The sequence below is a fragment of the Eretmochelys imbricata genome, chromosome 19 (genome assembly GCF_965152235.1).
Source record: "Eretmochelys imbricata isolate rEreImb1 chromosome 19, rEreImb1.hap1, whole genome shotgun sequence".
NCBI lineage: Eukaryota > Metazoa > Chordata > Testudines > Cheloniidae > Eretmochelys > Eretmochelys imbricata.
The window spans coordinates 4,778,817-4,801,576 of NC_135590.1; the positions used below are offsets into that span (position 1 = coordinate 4,778,817).

General features: G+C 43.3%; 1 protein-coding gene across 1 annotated transcript in view; it reads left to right on the top strand.

The window, feature by feature from the left end:
- The window catches only part of CSMD2 (CUB and Sushi multiple domains 2), a 536,402-nt gene that overhangs the window by 79,310 nt on the left and 434,332 nt on the right, over positions 1-22,760 (top strand). Inside the window, exon 3 of the mRNA XM_077837745.1 lies at positions 7,057-7,169. Coding sequence (XP_077693871.1) covers positions 7,057-7,169 — 113 coding nt within the window. The remainder of the gene's footprint in view (positions 1-7,056; positions 7,170-22,760) is intronic.

The following is a 22,760-nucleotide window of genomic DNA, read 5'->3' on the forward strand; positions in this document are numbered from 1 at the left end:
TTCCCCGTGCCTCAGTTTCCCCATTTGCAAAATTGGGGTAATGGTGCCACTTTTGTAAATCTCTTTGAGGCTGTGCTGTGTGCGACCTAGATCCTATTATAAACAAAACAAAGAAAGTGGGGATGAAAACTGAGCAAAAGAAAACACTCAGCTGCATGTGCAATTTTGCCCATAGTGAAAGGATGAGAGAAGGAACCACATGTGACAGAAATTAGTCACTTTGCTGAAGTGCCCTACTTGAAGACTCAGATGCTACAATGATGAGGATATGAAAACTAGCGTAGAATAGACCGTCCTGCATACCTGTGGCCGTACCACTTCTGGCTGTGTCGTCTTAGCTCTCACAAGCTCTGAGCAGGGTTGCCTGGGAAGCACTCCCCCTTGGCTTTATGTATTTCATTTGTTTGCCCGCTGCTCAGCAGATTGGGGCCCCAACCTGGTTGAAGCACTGCGTTGTAAACTTTCAGTAAGGACAGAATGTGTTGGCCCTGCTGAACAGCCATAGGTCAGCATGGAGGTGAATCTGCCCATGCTCTTCTCCTGTGACTGGGGAAGGTGACTTGTCTCTGGCAGGGGAGGACGGGAGCAGGTCCCAGAGGTATCTGAGGAGTGGGGCGTTGAAAGCAGTTGGCGGAGAGCGTACTAGGACCCACCAGGAGTTAGGACCCCATAGTAACTGAAGGATTTGCGGTGCTTGCTTAGGACTGGCATGCTGCTAGGAATTGGTGTGCGTGGCCCCACAGAGCCCCCATGAAAGGGCAGCGGGTGCAATAATGACTCGTTCATGTCAAAAATTGGTGCTGGGGTAGCTGCGTTTTGGGGCAAATTCTGCCCTTCTGTTGCACAAAGAGCCGTGTGCGCCTGGAACTCTTTGTGCAGCACTGTACTATGTCGCAGAGGAGACATACACGCTATGGTCTATGAGTTGGAGATTTGACGTAGTTTCTTTCCTGGTGTTTGCACTTAATTTTAAAATAGAAGCCATTCAGCTTGAAAGCACATCGCTGCCCCGTGTGTGTGTGTGTGGGGGGAACCCAACAACAACTGGGCCAAGTCCCTCTTGCTCGTTTTATACTTGGTCCTTATTCAGGCAGAATCCGAGTGGAACCCCTGCACGCTGTGCCTGAATGAAAACCAAAGGAGAACTGCAGTATTTGATCCACAGCGGTTTCAGTGACAGTGAACAGAAGTGGAATGAGAATCCCAAATGGCTTCATTACAGTTGCAGTAATTTTTTCCCCTCCGCTTATACTGAAGCGTTAACCCAGCTCTAGTTGCTCTTCATTCCTGAAAAAGTCCTAGTCTAATAATCCACTCCAAATGCCATGTTTATCACCTCCCAAAGCAAATACCACCTTTGCCTCTGCTCTGGCTAAGCCAAGGAGAGAGAAGTGGCAACTGAAGGAAACTCAGGACTTCTGGGCTGGCCACAGCCGATGCCGGCGTGGGGGTGGGGGCCCTGGAGAAATACCAGTCTGATTTAATCTAGCAATGTACACTGGAGTAATGGCCTAAGGATGTCCTTGCAGCTGTCATTGCAGGTAGTGGGGAGGCTCATGGGGTGAAAAGTGGCAGGATCTCTTACCAGCTGCACCCACTCCTGCTATACTGACAAGCTGCTGATAGTGGTTAAAAAAAAAAAATCTTCCCTCTGAGTGGGTTTTGTTATGTAAGAATGTGTGAATGGGAACATTAATGAGGATGTGTAGGTGTTGAAAAGTATTTCTCTGTAGTGGCTCTTACTGCAGTGTGTTGCAGTTACTAGCAAATGCGTTTTATTAGCATAACAGATCTGTGACTGTAGTATCCTTCAAGTGGTGGAAAGGATATGTATGTGCATTGTGCAACAAAGGATGGTGATGAGATGAACTTTTAAGTCACCTAGAAAATATTCTTCCAGACAGAGAAAGGTGCAGGAAGTCGGCATGATGATGCAAAATGGCAAATGCATGTGCAGACAGGTACACTACTTATGTGCTCAAAGAAATATATTGCAGAAAGCAAACCTGTATCCTCTGGGAGTGGATTAGGTGACCTAATAGCTCCTTCCTCTCTGTCCTTTGGTTCCAGGAATTTTCACACAAATAATGGCATGTTTTTGCAGGGAGATTCTGTTGTCTACTGGGCAGAGCTAGGGGCTGGAAAGCAGCCCTTGAGCATTTTGTCTCAGCTTTGCCACTGAATTGCCTTGTGAACTTGGGCACGTCACTTCACCGCTTTGTTTTCTCGTTTGTGAAATACAGATACTAGGCAAATATGTGGGCACCTAAATAAGTGGCATGATTTGTTTAGTGGTCCTGAGAACCCATAACTCCTAGTGAGGGATTAAGTGATGTGTCCAGGGTCACCCACTGAATCTGTAGCAAAGCTGGGACAGACTCCAGGTTCTCCCGAGTCCTACTCCAGTGCCTTATGCACAAATCAATCCTTCCCTTCTAAGGCCCTGCTTCAGGAAAGTACTTAAGCACATGCTTAAGGTCATCCCTATTCAGGATAGCACTTAAATCCCATTGTCTCCTGGCGGACTTAAATGCTTGCTTAAAGAAAAGCATGTTCTGAAGTGCTGCCCTGAAATGGGGCCTAAAGTTGCAAGCTGTGGTTATCTGAGAACGCTCGGATTATGTACATGAGCCCGAGCTCAAGTGTTGTAACAGCCTTTTCTCTTGCTGTCTCCATCCGACAGAAACCACCACCCAAACATCAGTGCCACAATATTCCTGCGTCATGATGCTGTGAAACCAAAAAGGTTCTGTGCCTATAAGAATTCAGAATGCCCCTTCGTGTCATAGCTCCCCTGGATGTGCTATGATTTTCCATCCTTGGCCTTGTGACGTATTGGCCATTCAGTCTCAGGCCAACATTTATGCATCCGCAGTCCAAAACCCCCATTTACTGCAAAACGGGAGCAAAGGGGATTTGGCACTGTCTGGGAGCTGCTGTTACTCTGCACCATCATTATCAGAAGTAATAATAGGAGAAGCTGGTTGGGGCAAGTCCAGTTGTCTTTTGGTATATTTACAGGGGGTGATTGGAGATTTGCAATGCACAGTGGCAGGCTTACCTAATGCCTTTATTTGTATCAGTCAATTTTAGTGCTGAGCAGATGTAAGAACAATTCTGCCTCCGGTGGCATGAAACCCAAAGTCACCCCTGTGTGCCCAGTGGTCTGTGTGAAATGAGCTGGTGGCAGTCGGTCTCTTTCATAATGTCTATATTCCCCTATTCTTCTTTGATCCCAGGATAGTTGCAGTCAGCTGAAGCACTTGTCTGAATGGCTCATTCTACCTGTGTGTAACAGGAGGGGGCTGGGGAGCTGACATACTCAGCAAAGAGTCTTCAGCTCTGCCACCCGGCTTTGATAGTGACCAGAGTTTTTGACCCTCGGGGGACACTGTTGTTCTAAGCTTTCCCTCAGACAGTGGGGCAAATGTTTGTGTGTGGGAAGGGGTGGGGGGTGTCAGGGAAGAGGGAGTTTGTTGTGGGGCTTTTTGTGGAGACTGTGTAAAATACTCTGCTCGATGGCCCCCTCTAGTTGTGGACCCATGGACAAGATAAAAGACTTCCTACTGCAGTGAGGTAAGGGGTGATCTTCTTTAGCTCAGGTGGTACAGATCTGTCTTGGAGATAAGGGTGCGGAGTTCTAGTCCCCGCTCCCCAGGTACTATAATATCTATCTGTCTATATAGAGGGGTGGGGAGGAGAGGGGGTTAAGCAATTGTCTGTCATCTGCAACGCATGGTTTCATTAAAATTGTTCCACATTTCTGTACGTGCCTCTATTGTAAAAAATAGTGTGGTTTCAATAAGCACTTCTAATTAAATCTAAAAATAGCCACCTCGCTTTTCTACCCATCTATACGTGGTGAAAGGGTACAAACCCTTTAACATAGAACTTGATTTTTTTATTCAACAGAAATATGGGCTTAAAATACTGCAGACAAAGGATTTTATTCTTCACGTCTGTGCCCTTCAATATTTCCTAGCTTACATTAAGCCTTGACTATCATATTTAGCAACTGTAAGGGTTTTGCCAGTGATAACGGCGGAGTTTCTCTTTAATAAGGGTCTCGGGCAGGGCATGTCCAATTTCATTATTCAGACAGGGCTCCGTCCTTTTGGCACAATATTTAGACATATTGAAAATGCTGGGGGAGGGAGGGGAGTCTGCATTTGTTTTTTAGACTTGAATTTTCAAAGTCGCCTGGAGGAGTTGGTCACCGAACTCTTATAGATTCCTTTAATAATCCTAGCCCTAATAGTTTACTTCTTGCCCTGAGAGAGGAAGGATGGCAGGGGCTAAGGTGCTAGTCTGGTCCATGGGAAATTGGGGTCATTTACCTGCTCTGCCACAGACTTTCTGTGCAACCTTGGACAAGTCATTGAATATCTCTGTGCATGAATTCTTCATCTGTAAAATGGAGATAATATCACTGCCCTGCCTAACAGGGTGTTGTGAAGATAAATACACTAAATAGATTGTGACGTGCTTAGCTGCTATGGTGTTGGGGGTCATTTAAATACATTAGATGCTTTTTATGACTCTGCATTGTTAGTGTTATCTTGATGAAAGCTCTTAAAATAGGTATGGTTGTATGTCATGAGCGTGTTTAGGGGGCTGTGGTAGAACACATGACAGAGCTTTTCTGTCTCTAACCTAATGTTGTACAAGGAAGAGGAAATATTCTGAATAAAATTCTCAGTTGTTTTTATAGGACTGTAGGAATTGTCAGACTCAGTCAGACCAGGGTGGTCTCTCTGGTCTACGGCCCAGTCTCTGACCGAGGCTATCTTCTTCAAAGAAAGGTGCAAGAAACTCTGAAGTGGGGATTTAAATTGCCCATAAGGGAAAATTCCTTCCTATCCCCGTTAATGAGAAGTTGGCTCATACTCTAAATATCCCTTCAGAGCTTCTTAAAATGCCATCTCTGCTGTAACTGTAGATGTTCTCAAGATCTGAATCAATATTGAATTCTTTTTTGAAACCTGCTCAGCTCTTGACCTTGATATCTTGTGGGAATGAGTTCCATAGGTTAAATTGCTCTTTCTTACATGCTTTTGCAGCAGCCAGATTTTTCTGAGTGTTATCAGACAGAAGAGATTGTATTTGGATTTGTCTTTGGGAACGGCAGGCAAGAATTTAACATGAGTGGTTGAAAAACGTTATTTTTTTCATTCTGTAAATCTATTATGTAATTCATCTTAGCCAAGTGCAGGGGGATGGATTATAAATCATAAAACTGTAATTGTTTGTCAGAAATGTACATTAGCTATTCTCAGTCTGTGTCAATATAGTATCAGGGAATTAGTGCATGGGATCCTATAATGCCAATTAAAAAATGTTGATGAACAAACTTCTGTATTAAAATTAACAATTACCTTGTAACTCAGAGTCAATCTGTCAAAAAAATCCCAAAGTAATTATGCTGAGGACACGTTGTGGAAGATTGTTCTTGCTTTGTTAATTGTACCCATGTTTTTGACACTGTTGTCACCTCTCTCTTGTGTGGAGTATCAGTCTCATGTCTCTTTCCCACTGGACTGAGGCTCAGGAGACCTGGGCTCTGTCTCCGGGTTTGCTACTGATGATCTGCTGGGTGACCCTGGTCAAGTTACTGCCACGCCATACCTCAGTTTCCCCATATGTAAAATGGGGATAAAGCGCTTTGAGAACTACTGACAAAAAGTGCTGTATGAAAGATAGGTATTATTATTATTTAGAGGGAACACTCTGTCTCACTCCTTTTTTCCCTTATAATCACGGACTGTAACCTCCTTCCCTTTTCTTCTCTCTGTCCCTCTGTCCCTCCATATATTGCATACGAAAGCTTTGCAAGAAGTCAATCATCTGAAGATCTTGAAAGCTCTGTTTTAAGGCATTTAGGGTGACCCACTGGCTCAGCTGATTGAGCACTGGACTGAAACTCACGAGATCTGGATTCAGTCCCAGTTCTGCTCCGGTACTCTGCATTATTTTGGGCAAGCTGCTTCCCCCTTGTATAAAATGGGGATAATTACACTGACTCCTTTGTAAAGTACTTTGAGATCTGCTGATGACAAGCAAGAGCTAGTTATGTCTGTATTGGCTTAGTCCAGAGGAGAGTTCCTTTTGGGGTTAGCTGGCAGTTCTGTTGCCTTAAGAACTCTCGGCTCGTAGCAAAAGCCTCGTCTCTGGTAGATATACAGAATAAATAGTCGATGTAAATCCAGCCAGATAATTGGCAATGTTGGTTTTATTGCTTCTCATCCTCTGCTACTTTAGATTGAGAGTCCAACTTAATATTATTCGTATAACACTCTAGGCACTTAGGTAGTGCCTTTACTCCAAGGATCTTAAAGCACTTCATAAATATTAATGAATGAAGCCTTGGGACTTTCAGAAGTTTGAGTATCATTCTCATGTCACAGGTGGTGGGAACAGACCCAAGGAGGCTAAGTGACTTGCCTTAGGTCACAGCGTGCGTCAGAAAAAGAACCAGGAATCAGAATTTGGACTTTGTCCCTTTCTCTGGCGTCTGGACTACACTCTTTCGAGTATGTGGGGGAAAGAATATGTGACCATTACAAATCTAAGCGAGTGTGGTTAGTGCTTAGGTACAGCGGTGCAGGTTGCTTGTGAAAAGCTTCAGGCAGATAAATAGACAATTGTTATGTTCCCTGTACCTTCCAGAAAGTGTGAGGTTTGGGTTTTTTTAAATGTCATGAAGCTGTCCCCAGTGTATGAAATGGTAAATATAAAATCTGACCAGAAGTAGACAGAATGGCTGTCAATGTACATAATGAAGAAATTGGTAACAGCCATTGTAACCCACAGGTAAGTGTGTAAGAGGCCCCACTTGGTGCTCAATTCACAGAGGCTGTAGGTCTGTTGTAGCCCTAGTTAAATAGACTTGATTCTTGAGCTCAAGCTGTAGATGCTCATGCTTTTAGGTTTGGAAATCCCTGGTTCAGTCCCTGGTATGTTGGCCAAGGTGGTGGCTATCCCTGTGAGTATGAGTCTTTCTAGACTTGCTGGCTTGTCCTGTGTTGCCAGTCTAACCTTTCTCTTGGTGTCTTTCAGGTTAACAGGTTTCCAGCTGCCTGCTCCTATCGTGAGCACTGGAGTTGTGTTATCTTTATGGCTCGTGAGCGACTATGCTGTCAGTGCTCAAGGCTTCCAGGCAAACTATGAAGGTAGGTCCGCCCCATTCCATTTGTCTTACTGCTCCATATGCTGTAGCCAGGACTAAAAACAAGCCCTTGTTGAAAAGTGTGGAAAAAAAGTGTGTGGAAATTTTGGGGGAAAAAAAATTACCAAAGGAAACAAAAATTTCGGTGCAAATTTGATTTTTATCCACCCGCTCTACTCAAAATGTTTTTAAAAGTTACCATGTAAAGAAAGGCAGAGCGCTGCTTTGGGATTGGAAGAGAAAGTAGAACGTTAGCTCCGGGCTCCTCAGCGTCACAGAGAATGCAGCTCTCTTTCCGGCCAACGGGACTGAGGACATGAGCTAATGGGGAATGCACGGCTGCATGGAGAAGGCAGCCCTCCAAAGTTCAGAGCTCTGTTTATGAGTTCCATGTGCATTTTCTTAAAAAAACCCCAAAAAATAGGTTTTAAACCTTTTGCCGTACATTCCTTTTAGGTGGGGTAAAATGTTCTGTATTATTCAAAATTGTGGAGGTAGTCTGTCCAGCTACAGAAATGCTTGGATCTCTATAACTATTGTTGGTATGGTAATACTCTTTTTCCATGTTCTGTGTGTGTGTGTGTGTGTGTATATCTTCCTACTGTATTTTCCACTGCATGCAACCGATGAAGTGGGTTTTAGCCCACGAAAGCTTATGCCCAAATAAATTTTAGTCTCTAAGGCGCTACAAGTACTCCTCATTCTTTTATCTCTGCTGAGATTCCCTCAAATCTAGCCCTGTGGGTGCACGTGGGCATTCATGAACTTCAGCTAAACGTCGCATGAACCTGTCCCTAGTGCCAAACTTGTAGCAAGACAAGAGAATGAGGTGGGTCACACTTGGTTATGGCTTTTACTGCAAACGTTTGTGCACAGTCCTGTCTCCTGAGTTGCTTGCAGAGTCTTTCAGTGAGAATCAACATGCTGAGAATGTCAGCAGAATGGGGATCACCTTTCTGCCCCCCTTATGTTTGAACGTTACTCGGGATGGAGAGCTAATAATAGGTTTTTATTTTAAGGTTTAGCTGGCCACTTATGTGGGATCAAATTTATATAATTTCCATTTTTATACAGCTATCCCCTCCTTGGCTTTTGTCTTCTGATACCTTTCTTCTTGATCGTTCGTTTTATATTCCTTTGATATAGTAGATACGCGTGTAAAGAAGCTGGATCCAGGATTGGTTTGCACCTACATATATTTTAAATTATTTGAGGGATGTTTGACCGGATTCAAGAAGGTTTTATTTTTAGCCAAACTGTTTTTCATAGTCATTGAATTAATCAGAAATATGAAATTTCAGGGGGGTCCAGGGCAGGAGGGACACTGGAGCTAATTGAAAACCCCTCAGAGTTTTTGCCTCTGAAGGCCTGGATTCAGATCTTGGCTCAGGTGGCAAACAAAAATGAGTTGTAGGGTCTCACTCTAAGTCTGTGTTGGTGCACGTTGCAAAACTGCTATGTTGTTTGATGCATCTAGCCATCTCTGCTCGTGGGAGATTGAGGCTTACTGCGTAAGGGGGCTGAGTGGGCTGAGGGACCGTAACTTGGAAGAGTAGGTTGGGGATGAATAAAATCATGAATGATGTGGGGAAAATGAATAAGAAGGTGTTATTTATCCCTTCACACGACACAAGAACCAGGGGTCATCCAATGAAATTAATAGGTAGCAGATTTAAAACAAAAAAAATGAAGTATTTCTTCACATAACACACAGTCAACCCGTGGAACTCGTTGTCAGGGGATGTTTGAAGACCCAAAGTATAACTGGGTTCGAAAAGAATTAGATGAACTAATGGAGGATAGGTTCATCAATGGCTATTTGCCAAGATGGTCAGGGATGCCACCCCATGCTCTGAGTGTTCCTAAATCTCTGACTGCTGGAAACTGAGGCTGGATGACGGGATGGATCACTGGATAAATTGGCCTGTTCTGTTCATTCCCTCTGAAGCATCTGGCATTGGCCGCTATCGAAAGACAGAATACTGGGCTAGATGGACCAATGGTGACCCCCCCTGACGTCCCTTCCAACTCTGATATTCTATGATTCTATGGTCTGACCCAGTATGGTCACTGTTATGATTGAAGGGTATCAGTAGAGGTCTGTGAGGCCCAGGGATAAGAACAGAGTGGGAAAGGGGGTGTGGGTGTAGGTAGGACTGATGTGTATTAGTAGAGCTGTTTGCGAGGAGCCCAGGGCTGGATAATGTCTGGTGCAGCAGATCAAGATTGAGGTGCATTTATATATGGGCAGCACACACGAATGCCTGTCTCTAGATACCATTATCGTCTCACTGCCTTTCAGAACCATAATGTTCCCATTGCACATAAATTGTTTTAATTTTACGTGTGTTTGGGGGGAACCCCATGAATGGATCCACTGCCCTCTTGCTGATCAGTCCAGTGGGACCAGTGTATGATATTCACATTATGCAAGTTTAATTTTAACTTCCGTTTCTAACTAAAATTAGAAACATTTTCCTAATTGGGGTCTTTGTAGTATTGGCAACTGGGAACACAAATCTCCCCTGTCCAGTCTGCACTTTGAATTGCTTAGGGACTCAGTTTTGAAACTTAGGCCCATTAAAATGAATGAGAATTGAGTGTCCAGTTCCCCAGGATGGCTTTGAAAACTGTTTGCCCAAGGTCACAGAGAAGTTCTGAGGCAGAGCTGGGAATTAAACCCACATCTCCTGAGTCCTGGGCAAGTCGCTTAACCACAAGGGCATTCTTTCTTTCAGTGGTTGCACCTCTGTCCCCAAACAAATATAGGAAAAGCCAAATATCTGTCCTTGGAACTTGCATTTTGCCCTGAACTGCTGGGAATGTCTTCCAGTTGATCTTAAACGTGTTCAGAAATTGCAGCAAGGCTACAATTCATCTGCCTTCGAACTCTTTTAGTGTTGTTGTTTGTTGACTCACCAGGCAATAACATCACCACGCAAGAGCTTTTCTGGGATTGAGCTGTGGGCTTTAGTTTTAAGCAGGTATTTCACTCTGGGCTCAACTCCATATGAAATGCATTGCTCACTCTCGCTGCTGTTTGGCTTCTGCATGAATTCTCCGTTTGCTGCCGTAAGTGACGACTGATTTCATTACATATACCAGGCATGTTGTTTATCCCAATGGTTTCAGGTTTGTAGTCCGCATTCTAGTAGTTATTCTGAATGCTGGATATGAATTGTTTTATCATTAATAATAATAATAATGGAATTACAAAAAAAAAATATGACCAGCATTGTAAAGTAGGGTGTTTCGGCTGCAATGCTTTCATTATCAGAGTGGGCCTGGAGTAATATTTAAATACATTATACAGCCTTCAGTGATACAAAACATATTTTGTATTTGCCACCAGCTGAGAGTATTAGCCCCAGTTGTTTTATGACGACAATGTGCTCTGTAGGTGTATGAAACATTCCCACCCGCCACACATACTTTCCTTTAAAAGCTGCGTCATCCATTCCTGAGTCATCCACTCCCAAGGTTTATTTCAGTTATGAGGATGCTTGTTTTGATGTCTGTGTTTCAAGGAGGAAAATGTGAGGAATTCAGCACAAGAAGGTGAAACATACAAGCCAACAGCTTTTTCAATAGCTTTTATTTTTGTGGACTCGTAGAGGGTATGGAAGGAAAATGGCAAAGCCCCTATCCGGTCCCATCCAGTACATCTCACTGGAAATAAGAGGTTATTTCCATACCTGGCCAACCCCAAAGCATTGCAGTCCTAGGATTGCTTTTTAGGTTACTGTCTGGCCTGTACTGTACCGACTCCCTGCAATGCAGTTTGGTCTCTTTAATAAACACCCCTCTCCCCCAAGCAAGCCTTTCTGGGACAGGCTTAATGATTTTAGCAGAGACATGCAACTGAAGCCCTAAAGTGGCCATTCTGCAACTGGCAGTTCCTGGCTGCCTGCCTCTCCATTGCAGGTGATAAGTTTTTGGGAGACTATTACATAGCCTCATGTGATTTTTTTTTAATTAATTTTTAAAATCATCATCTCATCAGTGACATACACACAAAAAATACGAGGGAAAAGGACCCTTTGCTCTGTGCTAGGGACTTGTGAGGATTACATGGTGTAGTTATCTAGCTAACTGTGCAACAACCCCAAATTTTAAATTCCCCTGCATGTTTTCAGAAATGTTGATGTATTTAAGGGCGTCTATTATTTATATTACAATGTCAATATTTTCCATATTGAATGGTAGATGGGTGGACTAGATCATCGCCAAAGCATTTTCTGTCCTGCTTTTGATAGAGAGAAGCATGAGGAATTCCAACGTTTTCGGAAAGTTTGGTAAAGATCCTAATCAGCCACTGGAAAAAAAAGTTTTGAATATACAGGCATGCACTGTCCCGTTGCATATTTTGAAAGGGAACTAGGGTTACAGCAGAATTTTGCCTTTTCAATAAAACAGCTGAGTCATGCTGGGATTACTGCTACATAATAGGAGTAGGGCAACATTTCTGCTCAGAGACTACTTCAGACTCTAGGGCGATGCCTTCACTGCTGAAAGACACATGTTTTTGCATGGTTATCTATCTCAATGTAAAATACTAGTGAAGAGGGTGGTCTAGTTTTTATCTTTAGGTGGCTAGTTGGAGTAAACGCCAGGTGAGAGGGATAATGTTGACCTTGTCTAGATTGACGAAAGCAAAAGCTGCCTAGGTTTTGTCTCCATTAGGGTTTTACACTGAGATAGTTACTTCCGAGACAAGGTTTTTTGGGGTTTTTTTTTCAGTGAAGAGAGTGGGTCCAGGGCACGGTGTCACTGGAAAGAAAACAACCCAAGAAACCCTGGGTCAATGAGTGGATATTATTTTGCCTTGTCAAGGTCTTAGTCCATACACGCTCATGCCTCTGTGTGTTTGAGCTGCAGTGTTGACTGCCTGTCCCATCCTGGCTGGGATTAAGGCTACTCACATTTCTGGATTGGAAATTGGAAAGAAGGGCCTGGGGCTTGGAAGCGAGGGAACATGAGGGCTGTGCGGAACGCACCTGGCCACTGGGTGGCAGTGTTCCTTCACAGACCTGCGGGTGAAGCAGAGTAAGAGGGGTGTGTGACAGCTGGCTCTCAGATTCCTGCATTGCTCACAGCTCTTCAGTCCCTCAGGGAAGGGCAATTAAATAGTCTGGACTGGATTCTGGGCTGCTCCTCGGAGGGGCAGCCCAGGAGCAGCTGGTGCAAAGGTGGCTTCATGCCACCTGCGCGCCTCTTGGCTTCCGGTGTGCTGTGGGGGCGAATGCAACCCCTGCGGTAAGTTTAGAGCAGTCCTACACTGCTTTCCTTATAGCATCCTTAGCACGGAGCTGCTCTGCAGGTCAGAAGCCCTGTTCTGAGCACTGCTTTGGACTTACCCCCCCGTCTGCCTTCTGCTGCCATTGTGCCAAGCATGTCCCCTGTGCTAATGACTATGAGGAGGACCTGGTAGAGCCAATTGCTTTTGCCCTGCTCTGCCCCTGCACAGGGAAAATTCCCCCTTCCCCCCACCCTCGATTATAGCCCCACTATAGGCACTACACAATGTAGGGGGTTTGGCTTGGCAAAATCTCTTGAGCTGGGTTTTTGTTTTGTAATAATTAAACCCCAAGCCAGGGGTGTTTTTATCCAGACACCCTAAAGTTCTTGGAGGCTGGGATCAATAGTTTCTGAGTGGTTCTGCCTCCCTACTACCAGCCTGCAGGGCCAGCTCCAGGCCACGGCTATGTAGAGAGAGAAGCGAGTATGAGCCACTAGAAGAGATCACAGTTTGCTTTGTGAGTGAGCTGCAACATAGATTTGCTGTCTGATGCTTGGGCATGGAGCCATAGGTTTCCTGGGTTACTATGAGATCTGACACGTAGCCTAGATCTAAGCTATACTGCTTGAGTGTAGGTATTGCCTGAAGTTTACATAGGTATGTATAGCTTGGCTAAACTGGGTGTGGAAGGGTCAGATTTCCAAGTGCTCAGTACCCACATTTGTAGCCAATGTTGAGTCCTGAGCACTTTTGAAAATTCTGGCCTCCGCTGATGTATATTTCAAAGATATAAATACCAAGGTAGGACAGTAGTTTTTTCAGGTTGTGCTGAGTGGGGGAGAATATAATTAGTCAGTGGGTCTACTGAGTTTAGAACATGCTTTGCTGAATCAGGGACTAGATGGGTTAACATTGGTTTTTCCCCCCTCTTCTATAACGTTCTCTAGTTCTGTGTTTCTCTGTGATGCAGAACAATCTGAGATAAAGCTAATGTTGTTAATAGTTTTTTTTAAAAAAAGGTTTTCTTTCTCAAAGCAAAACCTGAAGTAATTGATGGTGTTTTTAAAAAATCAAATGCAGAAGCCTATGAGCAGCTGCTGAGATAGCAAAGATCCAAAATGAGTGACTGAGTTTATCTCCTGAGAGAAGAAAAATAAACCACTCAAAACCCAGCCTGCGCCACCAAACGTGAGGGAGAACTCATGTTTTAATTAAAACTTAATCCTGAGAGGTAAGGGAGGAACACCCACTAACACTTCAGCTATACACCTTTCTCAAAGACTTAGTTAAGAGTAAAGAAGGAGATAACTATGTTTCTGATGAAAGGGAATATGTTGTTGCTGTTGTTCTTTTTCAGTCCATTCATAATCTACGACTCACTGAATAGCTTGTGGTGCGACAATTTGTGTTTAAAGACAGAAATGAGAGTCCTTGCTGTAAATGACTCTTTTATGATTTGCTATCAAACCATGTTTGGTATTCTCCCCCTCTTTTTAAACAATCTCTGGGAAATGCAAAAAAACCCAAAACACCCCACCTAAGCAGAATGTTAAAATTGGAACAAAACACTTCTCAGCAATTTTATTATTAAAAGGGGGAAATTAGTTTTTATAGGAAGAGCAAGTGCAAAGATGGATGCATCAAAAAGGATATAAAAAGTGTACTCTTGTTACTTTAGTCTCTCTTCCGCCTTGTTCCCTGGGAAAATGGGTGAATGAGGTCATTGAATCCAGCTTTTGTTATTATTTAACGTTTATATTGTAGTTACACCTAAAGTTCCCATCAGGTTGGGCCCCATTGTGTTAGGTGCTGTACAAACAATGTTATCTAACGTAAGATATGATTCATTTATCTTGTTACCTTGGTGTTTGTGCTAGAAAACAATAGATATTTCATATTTGTATGTGTAAAATTGTAAAAATAATTTTATTACCCTCTATATCAAAATAATATTTCTATCGGGACTCTTACTAAGTCGTATTTACATTGAGCTCAAGGGCACTATATGTGAGTAAAGATGGCAGAAACTGGCCGATAATGTCTTCTGCTTTAAAAACATAAATTGGGTAGTCTGTACAACAGTCCATTTTAGAAATGATTTAATGCTAGATAGGGAACATGAGTTGCTGAGAGTTTGTCACTTGCTCAAAGCCACAGATGAATTTGGTGTGAGAAGTGGGACTGGAATTCAGGAATACCTGACTTCCATACTGCTAGATCATGGCACGTTTCACCCCCTCTGCTCATGCTTTTCAATCTTCCTTACTTTCACCTGCCTAATTGCTACATCTCTGTTTTTTCCTCTTTTCTCTCTTCCCATCTTCATCTGTCTTCTTTCCTTTTGCTTTGCATCTCAGGTCCTTGTCTCACCTATTTTTCATCCACTTCCATTCTTCCCTGCTTCTTTTTGTTTCCTAATCTCTGCCTTTTTTTCTGGTACTTATGTTCTTAATGCTGGACATATTGTTTTAAGCACCGAGAAGTGCAAGGAAAAGCTCTTTTGCACTGTCTCTCTGTTTTTTAGCTGTGTGAATATGGAGCTGTAAAAAGTAGAAACATTGTCCTCCCTGAGACTAAGCCGCCTTTCTGCCACAGCCCAAGTACAGTTTAGGCAGATGCACTGAAAGGTTCCTCATGTGCGTGTGTACATGCATGTGTGAAATATAAGCTAAATTCCATTCTGCACACTTTCTGACAAGATTTAGTACTGTGCAGACAGCACAGAGTTCGTTTTGTCTGGCACTGGACAGTACTGACTGCTACTACTTTGGGTCCAAAAGGATTTTCAACATCTGGTTGTGAAGATGAGCTGAACTTGCATTAGCTGTCTGTTGTATGCAGCCCTGTGCACTGAGTTGGGATGTACTCTATGCCAGGGGTAGTCGATTATTTTTTTGTCATGGTCCACATTTCTTGGTCAATGAATAATCAAGGTCCAGACTCCGGAAAAATAATAATAAAAAAGAATAACAGTAATGAGTAAATTAAAAGATGTCAGGGTCTGTTCAAAAGTGTTTGGTGGTCCGGATTTGGCTATGATCCACCTATTGACTACTCCTGCTCTGTGCCAAACTCCTTTTGTGTCTCCTGTTAAGACTCCTGTTTTGGAACATTATGCAAACAAATGCACTGAAGCTGGAAGAAAGGAAGTTTTGTTCTGGAATTTAAAACTTTCCAAACACACAGTGGTCAATGCAAGGACAAAATTGACATCTGCTGTAGTTTTGACTTTACCAGTCAATACGTAGAGCAGAATCTCACACATGGTTATTATCAGGCATACTGCTTCTTTTGTCCATTACATTTAATGGGATTACTTATAATAACAATTGCTGTAGGCCTTGTTTTTCAGAGCTGCTGATCACCCATAACTTCCACTGCACACTATTGGCACTATGCAAATAATTGCTACTAAAAATGATGCTAGCAAGGATGGGTGCTCCTTTGGCTAAGGTGCTAGATTAGGATTGCAGATCTGGCTTCAGTTCCCAGTGCTGACGCAAACATTCTCTGTGATCTTGGGTAAATCATTCAGTGTCTCTGCTCCCAGTTTCCCATCTGTAAAATAGGGCCAGTAATATTTCCCTCCCTTACAGGTGTGCTGTGAAGATAAATTCATTAATGTTTGTGAAGCACTCAGATACTAGGGCAACGTAGGTACAAAGCAGATCAAATAGAATACTTGCTATACTCTAGTTTCGCATGCTCATCACATGATAATAAAAGAATACAAGTAGTAGCAGAAGTAATGCATCTTTACTTCAAGTCTGCAAAAATGTTTAGACACTAAATAAACCTCTGTGTTACCCCCATGACTAGATATTATCCCCTTTTACACTGTGCTTCCTAGCACAGTGTAAATCAATGGCAAATCCATGGAACAGAACCCAGAACTCCTGATTCTTTGTGCTCTTCAATAAGAGGTGTAAGGTGTTAGATCCTTAGCCACACACAGCAATGCAACAAGTTAGAATTGGATGTGACAACCACTGCATCTCATTGTACCTGCAGGGGGAATTATGGAGGCGCATTTATAAATAATCCAAGTTAGGATTTGGCCAGGTCATCTTCCTACTCTTGTGAAAAATGCCATGGGATCTTTGAAGACCACAAGTGGTCAGAGCTTCGGTTTGATGTTTCATCTGAAAGAGAGATGCTAAACTAATGTTAGGACATGCTCTTGGGATGGCATGTGCCACTATTATAGGTATCTACAATACGAAATTAATTATAATCAGTGCTACAGCATACCTGATGACTACATAGTAAGGTGTTGTTTAAAATAAATTGGGCGAGTCTTTTACAGTAAGTAGAAAATCAGTAGGAATTCCACATCCTATCCTCAATAATATCAACAGTTCATCATGCGTGGAGGGTGTTTTGTTTTTAGTGTATTAATGTGGGTGAAAGATGAAACTGCATTATAATTTATAAACTGCTACCTCTTGGCTGTGTTGTCATTAGTTTTAAGGGCATGAAGAACAATCAAGGGACTTAACAGAATGCTATGAACGCTCGCTCTTCATCGTACATGAATAAAGACAAAAGCTGTGCTATAAAACGCTGAGCTTAATAAAACTTTTATAGTCCTTCGCAGTTCTGAATAGTGCCTTCTGTCTGAGGGTCTCAAAGTGCTTAGCAAATGCTAACTAAGCTGTCAGGTGCCGGGTATCCTACATAAAACTTGTTTCTATCTAGACATGTGTGTTAGCAATTCTGTAGGAAGGTGAAAATTCTTTGACAGCTAGTAGTGATTGGACAACTTTGTAAAGGGCTCCAATGCTGCAAGGTGCTGAGTGCCCAAAACTGAAATCAATGGGAGTTGAAGGTGCTGAGCAAAAGAGTGGGCTCAGGATTTGAGTTGGGGGTTTTGGCTGAGGTATGTATGTGAAAGTTCAGGTGCTGAACTTGGCACTTACATTTTCCAGCTCCTTTGTTCTGCATGAATGGGCTGGAAATCTCTCACGACTATACGCTTTTTGGAGGCATTGTGGTCAAACAGTTAAATCTCTGGCTCTGCCACAAGCTAGCCCTGTGACCTTGGGCATGTCACTTCACTTCTGCATCCTCCATGCTCATATTTGCACCTCCACTTAGCTAGAATTTACTTCAATTTGCAATGCTTTCCAATGCTCCCACTTTTGAGTAGCATTGTGTTATTATTGCGAGGCTCCGAATGAGATCAGTGCCCCATTGTGCTGTACATGCATATAGTAAGAGACAATATCTTCCCCAAAGAGCTTGCAGTCTAAATAGAGAATGGAAAAATTGTGTATTCCCATTTCATAGGTAGGGAATTGAGGGACACAGACATTAAAAGATACGAGGAGTTTGTGGCAGATTGAGGAATTGAAATTGAGTTTTAAGTGCCGAGCAAATGCCTTAGCTTTCCTCCCTCTTGTGACACATACTTAGAAGATACAGCGCTGTAGTCCTATACATTAGAATTTGTTGAGCACAATTGTTTCCAGACTTGCCCTACTGGGGAAAAAGCAAATACAACTCTTAATAGAAGAAAATGTCTAAATCTTTTTAGGAATATTATATGCTGCTTCATCCATGTTAAGTGAAGGCAAGGTCTTCATGGAAGCAAAGTCTGGTCAGCCACCAAGCCTAGAGCATGTACCATTGCAAACACTGGGGTCTTTGGCTACAGAGGCACTAGTCCCTAATGCAACAGGATTTAACAGTAGGTGAAGATTTCCTTTTCTGAGACATCGTGTTTGATTACAGCTGCGACAAATTTGATAGCTGCAAACGCTAAGTGCCTGATTGAAAAGAAACAATTATGCCTAGAAGATCACTGCTTATTTTAAGAAATTAGAAGTGTTTAAATACAGAGAGAAACAGCCCCAAGTAAATGCTACTGTTTTCCTCCTTAATAAATACCCTCCTCTTTCGCATGTACAAATATCTCTTTCTTCACAGTGCTTGTTTGTAGACCTAGTCATGAATATTTAGATGATAAAATAAAAGGTTCTAGCCTCCTTTCCCCCTGTCTCTCTAACTAAACCTGAACTGGGACTCCTGGGTCCTATTTGCTGCTCTCCAGCTGATGGAGACATCAGCTCTCCTGCTAACATAGCGCTGTGCACATGACCACTTATGCCAGCAAATTTATGTCGCTCAGGGGCGTGTTTTTTCACACCCCCAAGCGACATAAGTGTTGCCAACGCAAGCGGGAGCATAGACCTGGCCTGAGTTACTGCAAGCTACAGGTAAGATCTCATTTTGCTGGTGTGGGGAAGAATAACAATGCAGCTGTCTTGCTCTTCCGTTTTTGGAAGGTTGATGCCATTTCATTTGCCTGATGGTAGAATCCCTTAAAGAAGTACTGGAATCTAGTCAAAACCAAATGACCTGCAATTGGAGGCATAGCTCTTAGTGCTTTCAGTGATCGATTAGGCTCTAAATAGTTTTTTGAGCTACTTAGTATCAGCCTGGGTGTGAAACTTTAAGGAGCTATATGCAATGCCTTTCAGGACTTCTGTGCATTCAGCTCATTCAGGTGACTGTTACTACATTTCATGAGACAACTGGTAGGTGAGACAGTATCTTTTATTGGACCAGCTTCTGTTGTGGAAGGGACAAGCTTTTGAGCTTCATAGAGCTCTTCCTCAGGTCTGGAGAAGGTAACAGGAGTGTCCAAGCTAAATACAAGGTAGGACAGATTGTTGAGCATAATGAGGTTCACACGTGCTATGGGAGACCTGTTAAAATGAAGTGGACCATGCAATATAGGCTTAGTAGGCTGCAGGTATGTTAAAAATTGTAATGGGCCACGAAACCAGCATCCCTGTTCAGTCTGTTTTTTAGTGTCCAGCTGATCTATGAATTTAACATCTCAGGGTTGTCTTTTGAGGTATTGTTCAGGTTTCCTTGGAGGACAGCGACTGATGAGTGTTGTCCATTGTCTTGGAGACATTTGAGGCAGGCAGCACGGCCGTCATGGCATATGTGTCATGCCCTTTATTCTAGGGGTCGTCATTTCATAATTATCTGCTGCTGTTAACATGTCTTGGCTTTTGTGCTAAAAATGACAGACTCTTTTATTTGCCTGCCTGCCCTGCTCTTTGGTTTACTATGCTGCATCTGTGTGCCCTGGGAGAGCTGCAGCGTTGCCACCTCTAGGCTGTGATCTCTTTGTATCTTACAAGCTAAGCAGGGTCACGCTGGGCTTGGTGCTTGGAAGGGGGATCTCAGAGGGAAATCCCATGATGTTGATGGAAGTAGTTGTAGTGATTCAGCAGGTAGCACCGTGAGTCAGTATTGAACCGGACATGACTGCCTGTCTTTTCTTTTCTTTTTTTTCCCAAAAGAGGAGACTATGCATACTACTAGCACGAGGACATGGTATAACTGCCTAGATTTTGCTGCTGTGAGTACTTTCTTTTGATTGTGGTATGCAGCCGAAGCTTCTGGCTTCCTGTGGTCATTAAAGAGCCCATAATATTTTCATTAGAGTTTTGGGGGTGGTGTGTGCTAATTTGATGATCCTCGTCAACTTCCACATTTGGACAATTCCAATTCCGCTCCTCTAAATTTCTCCAGAGTTTCCAGCGGATCCAGTGTTCTTCCTCCCTCCTGTATTACACTATTAGGGTGCTGTTGATTTGTAACTGTTAAATAATATCCGTGTTCCGCTCCATAAATGGCTGCATTCCAGTGGTGGGAGAAGTCATTCCTACATCTGAATGTAGTCCTGGTCCCTGTGTACCCCACAGTGCCTCTAAATGTACCTTTCCCCACTCTCCCTCTTTGGTGTGGAATTCTGTTCCAGGATCTAAGTTTTCGTTTCAAAAAAGTTTCTTGCCCTTGTGATCATAGAGAAGAATTTGTAAAGGAAAAGAGCCTGGGAACTGAAACTGTGATGTCTCACAGTGCCGACACCCTGAGATAATCGGTTCAAATGGCCCCTTTTGTCTCAAGGGGGTATTAACCCTGAAGTCTAAAGATGCTAATGGTAAATGTCACATTAAACAAAATGATCAGTGGTGAATTTAAGCACACTCATTCAGCTTGTGTGCTCTTCTCAGCATCCCCGACTGGCTCTCATTCCTCCCTACGTGCCAAAAGACCCAACTGTCTCCCGTACAGCTGCCAAAACCTCCAGCTTCAACCCTCGCCACGTGTATGGCTGTGAGAAACCTGCTGCCCTGCAGAAAACATGGGGATATCATTAATTACATTTAATGGAATATAGAAATGTTAACGTGGGGGTTGCTGTGCTCCATTGCATTATTTTTTTTCCTGTTTAATTCATTAAAAGCTGTTATTAAATGAATCTGACAAGTTTCCCATCTGCCACACCAGAGTGCTGCAGAGTGCAGGAGCTTTGCTTAGCACCAGAACCTTACTTAGAATTTAGGTCCAGCTTGCTGAAAATATGTGGAGTCTTCTGTATGTGTAAAAAGGTGAGGGCAGGATGGGCCACAAATCTGGTGGCTCTGTGGCACCTGCCAGCCAACGGTGGCCCATCCTTGGCTAGGACAGCTGCGATTGGTTGATTGTTAGCGTTTCTTCCAAGTGCTGGGTTTGGCTAGTGGGCCCAAGGGGAAACTGCACAAGGACACAGCAACAGCATGGGATTAAAGCTGATCAGGAATTTTTAAACAATATATATATATTTTCGTTTGGAAAACGCCAATTTGTCAAAACCAAAACGTATTATGGAAGTGCGTTGGTTTCAACAAAACTTTCTCAGGGCAGGGATTAAATTTTTGTGAGGGTTGGGGAGAAAGGAAGAGGGGTAGAGAGAGAGATACCCACCCCAGAGTAGCCAGTTGGTTAGGGCAGCAGTTCCTTAGTCTGCCTGATTTGTAGCAGGTTCTGGAACCTGTCTCCCCCACATCCCAGGCAAGTGACCTAACTCTGAACTTTTGCAGTCTCTTGGTTTGATTCAGATACAGAAAACAGTGTGTTTCCAAAACTGCGACATGTTTTGCAAAATGGCATTCTTGTTTTTCAACCACTCCTCCATGTGGTAATCAGGCCAGGTTTCTTCCGGCTCTGTATTCTGATCCACTGCCATGTAAAAGCAATAAAGTATTTTGGGATGACAGGTGGAAATCATACATTGGAAAATGAATGCATGTTATTTCTCTAGCTGCGGCGCAACATACAATACAGGGAACCAGTGCAGACCTCCCTACAGTTCATTTCATCTCCAGCATCTGTGTTATTGTGTGTTGGTGGCAAACTATTTTCTGTTCTTTAGCTTGGTTTCCAACCCATTCATTCGTCCATAACTTTGATGCTAGGGGTCTGGTTCTCAATTGTCCAGAACCTCGTTTTGTTATTGACACCAGTTCAAAGTCAGTGTAAACCCCAGCTATCCTGACGCGGTCATGTTTTATGTTGAAATTATTGCAGAAGGCGCTGGGTGATGCTGTACCAGCCACTTGGATTCTGATATGAAAACGTGCACAGCATGCTTCCGGAGGAACCAGTAGTGATAACATTTGCTCTGTTGATTCTGCCACGGTAACACCCAAATGAGACACAAGCGGCTGTCCTGTCCTAAATGAATTGTCCTGGTGCCTCTTACTTTTTGATAGTCCCTAAGCTCTACTGCATCTCAACCCCTTTCTAATATCGCTACCTTAATGGAGTTGTATGGGTTTGGGCTACATTGGATTGCAGTGGGCCGTGTTCCGGTTTACAAATGGTAACAAGAGAAGTGCCGGATTGAAAACAAAACCAGCTAAAAAAATTCAACAGATGATTATTTGTGAATATCGACGTCCCTGTGCCCAAAAGCTCCTTGGGCATCCTAATGCCCATGGATTGAAAGACTAATTAATCATAATGGGCACCATGCCCAAAATAAAGAGCAGGAGCCAGAAAGCACCATTGTCCCTCCTCACTGGTATTCCTACGCACCAGGAGGCAAAGAACAAGCTACATGGATTGAAAAGGAAACAGAAGAAGCTTGAGAGTTGCCTGAGAGGGTGACAAATGCGTGCTGTACACTGGCAGACAGAGAAGGGACTCTGCAGTGGGCCCTTCCTTTCCCCCACCTTCTGCCCAGGAGTGCTGAAACAATCTGTATAGTGTGGGTGCTGAGAGGCATTGAACCAAACTGTAAATCCTGTAGCTAATGGAATCTACTTCAAGCCCGGCAGTGCGGGAGCACCCCTAGTTCCAGAACCTATACGTATACCATGGTGTCTGAAACAGTTTGGAGTGATTGGGGAGTCTGTTTGCAAGAGGCACAGTAACCATTGGGGTATTGCAGGGCTAATTAGCTAGATGAGCTAATTAGCAGAGCAGTAGGGGGAAAACACTTTCCTTTCTGTCTTCACGTCCTGGCCTTAACACCAACCTCTCATTTTCCTGAGAACTAAAATTTGCTCC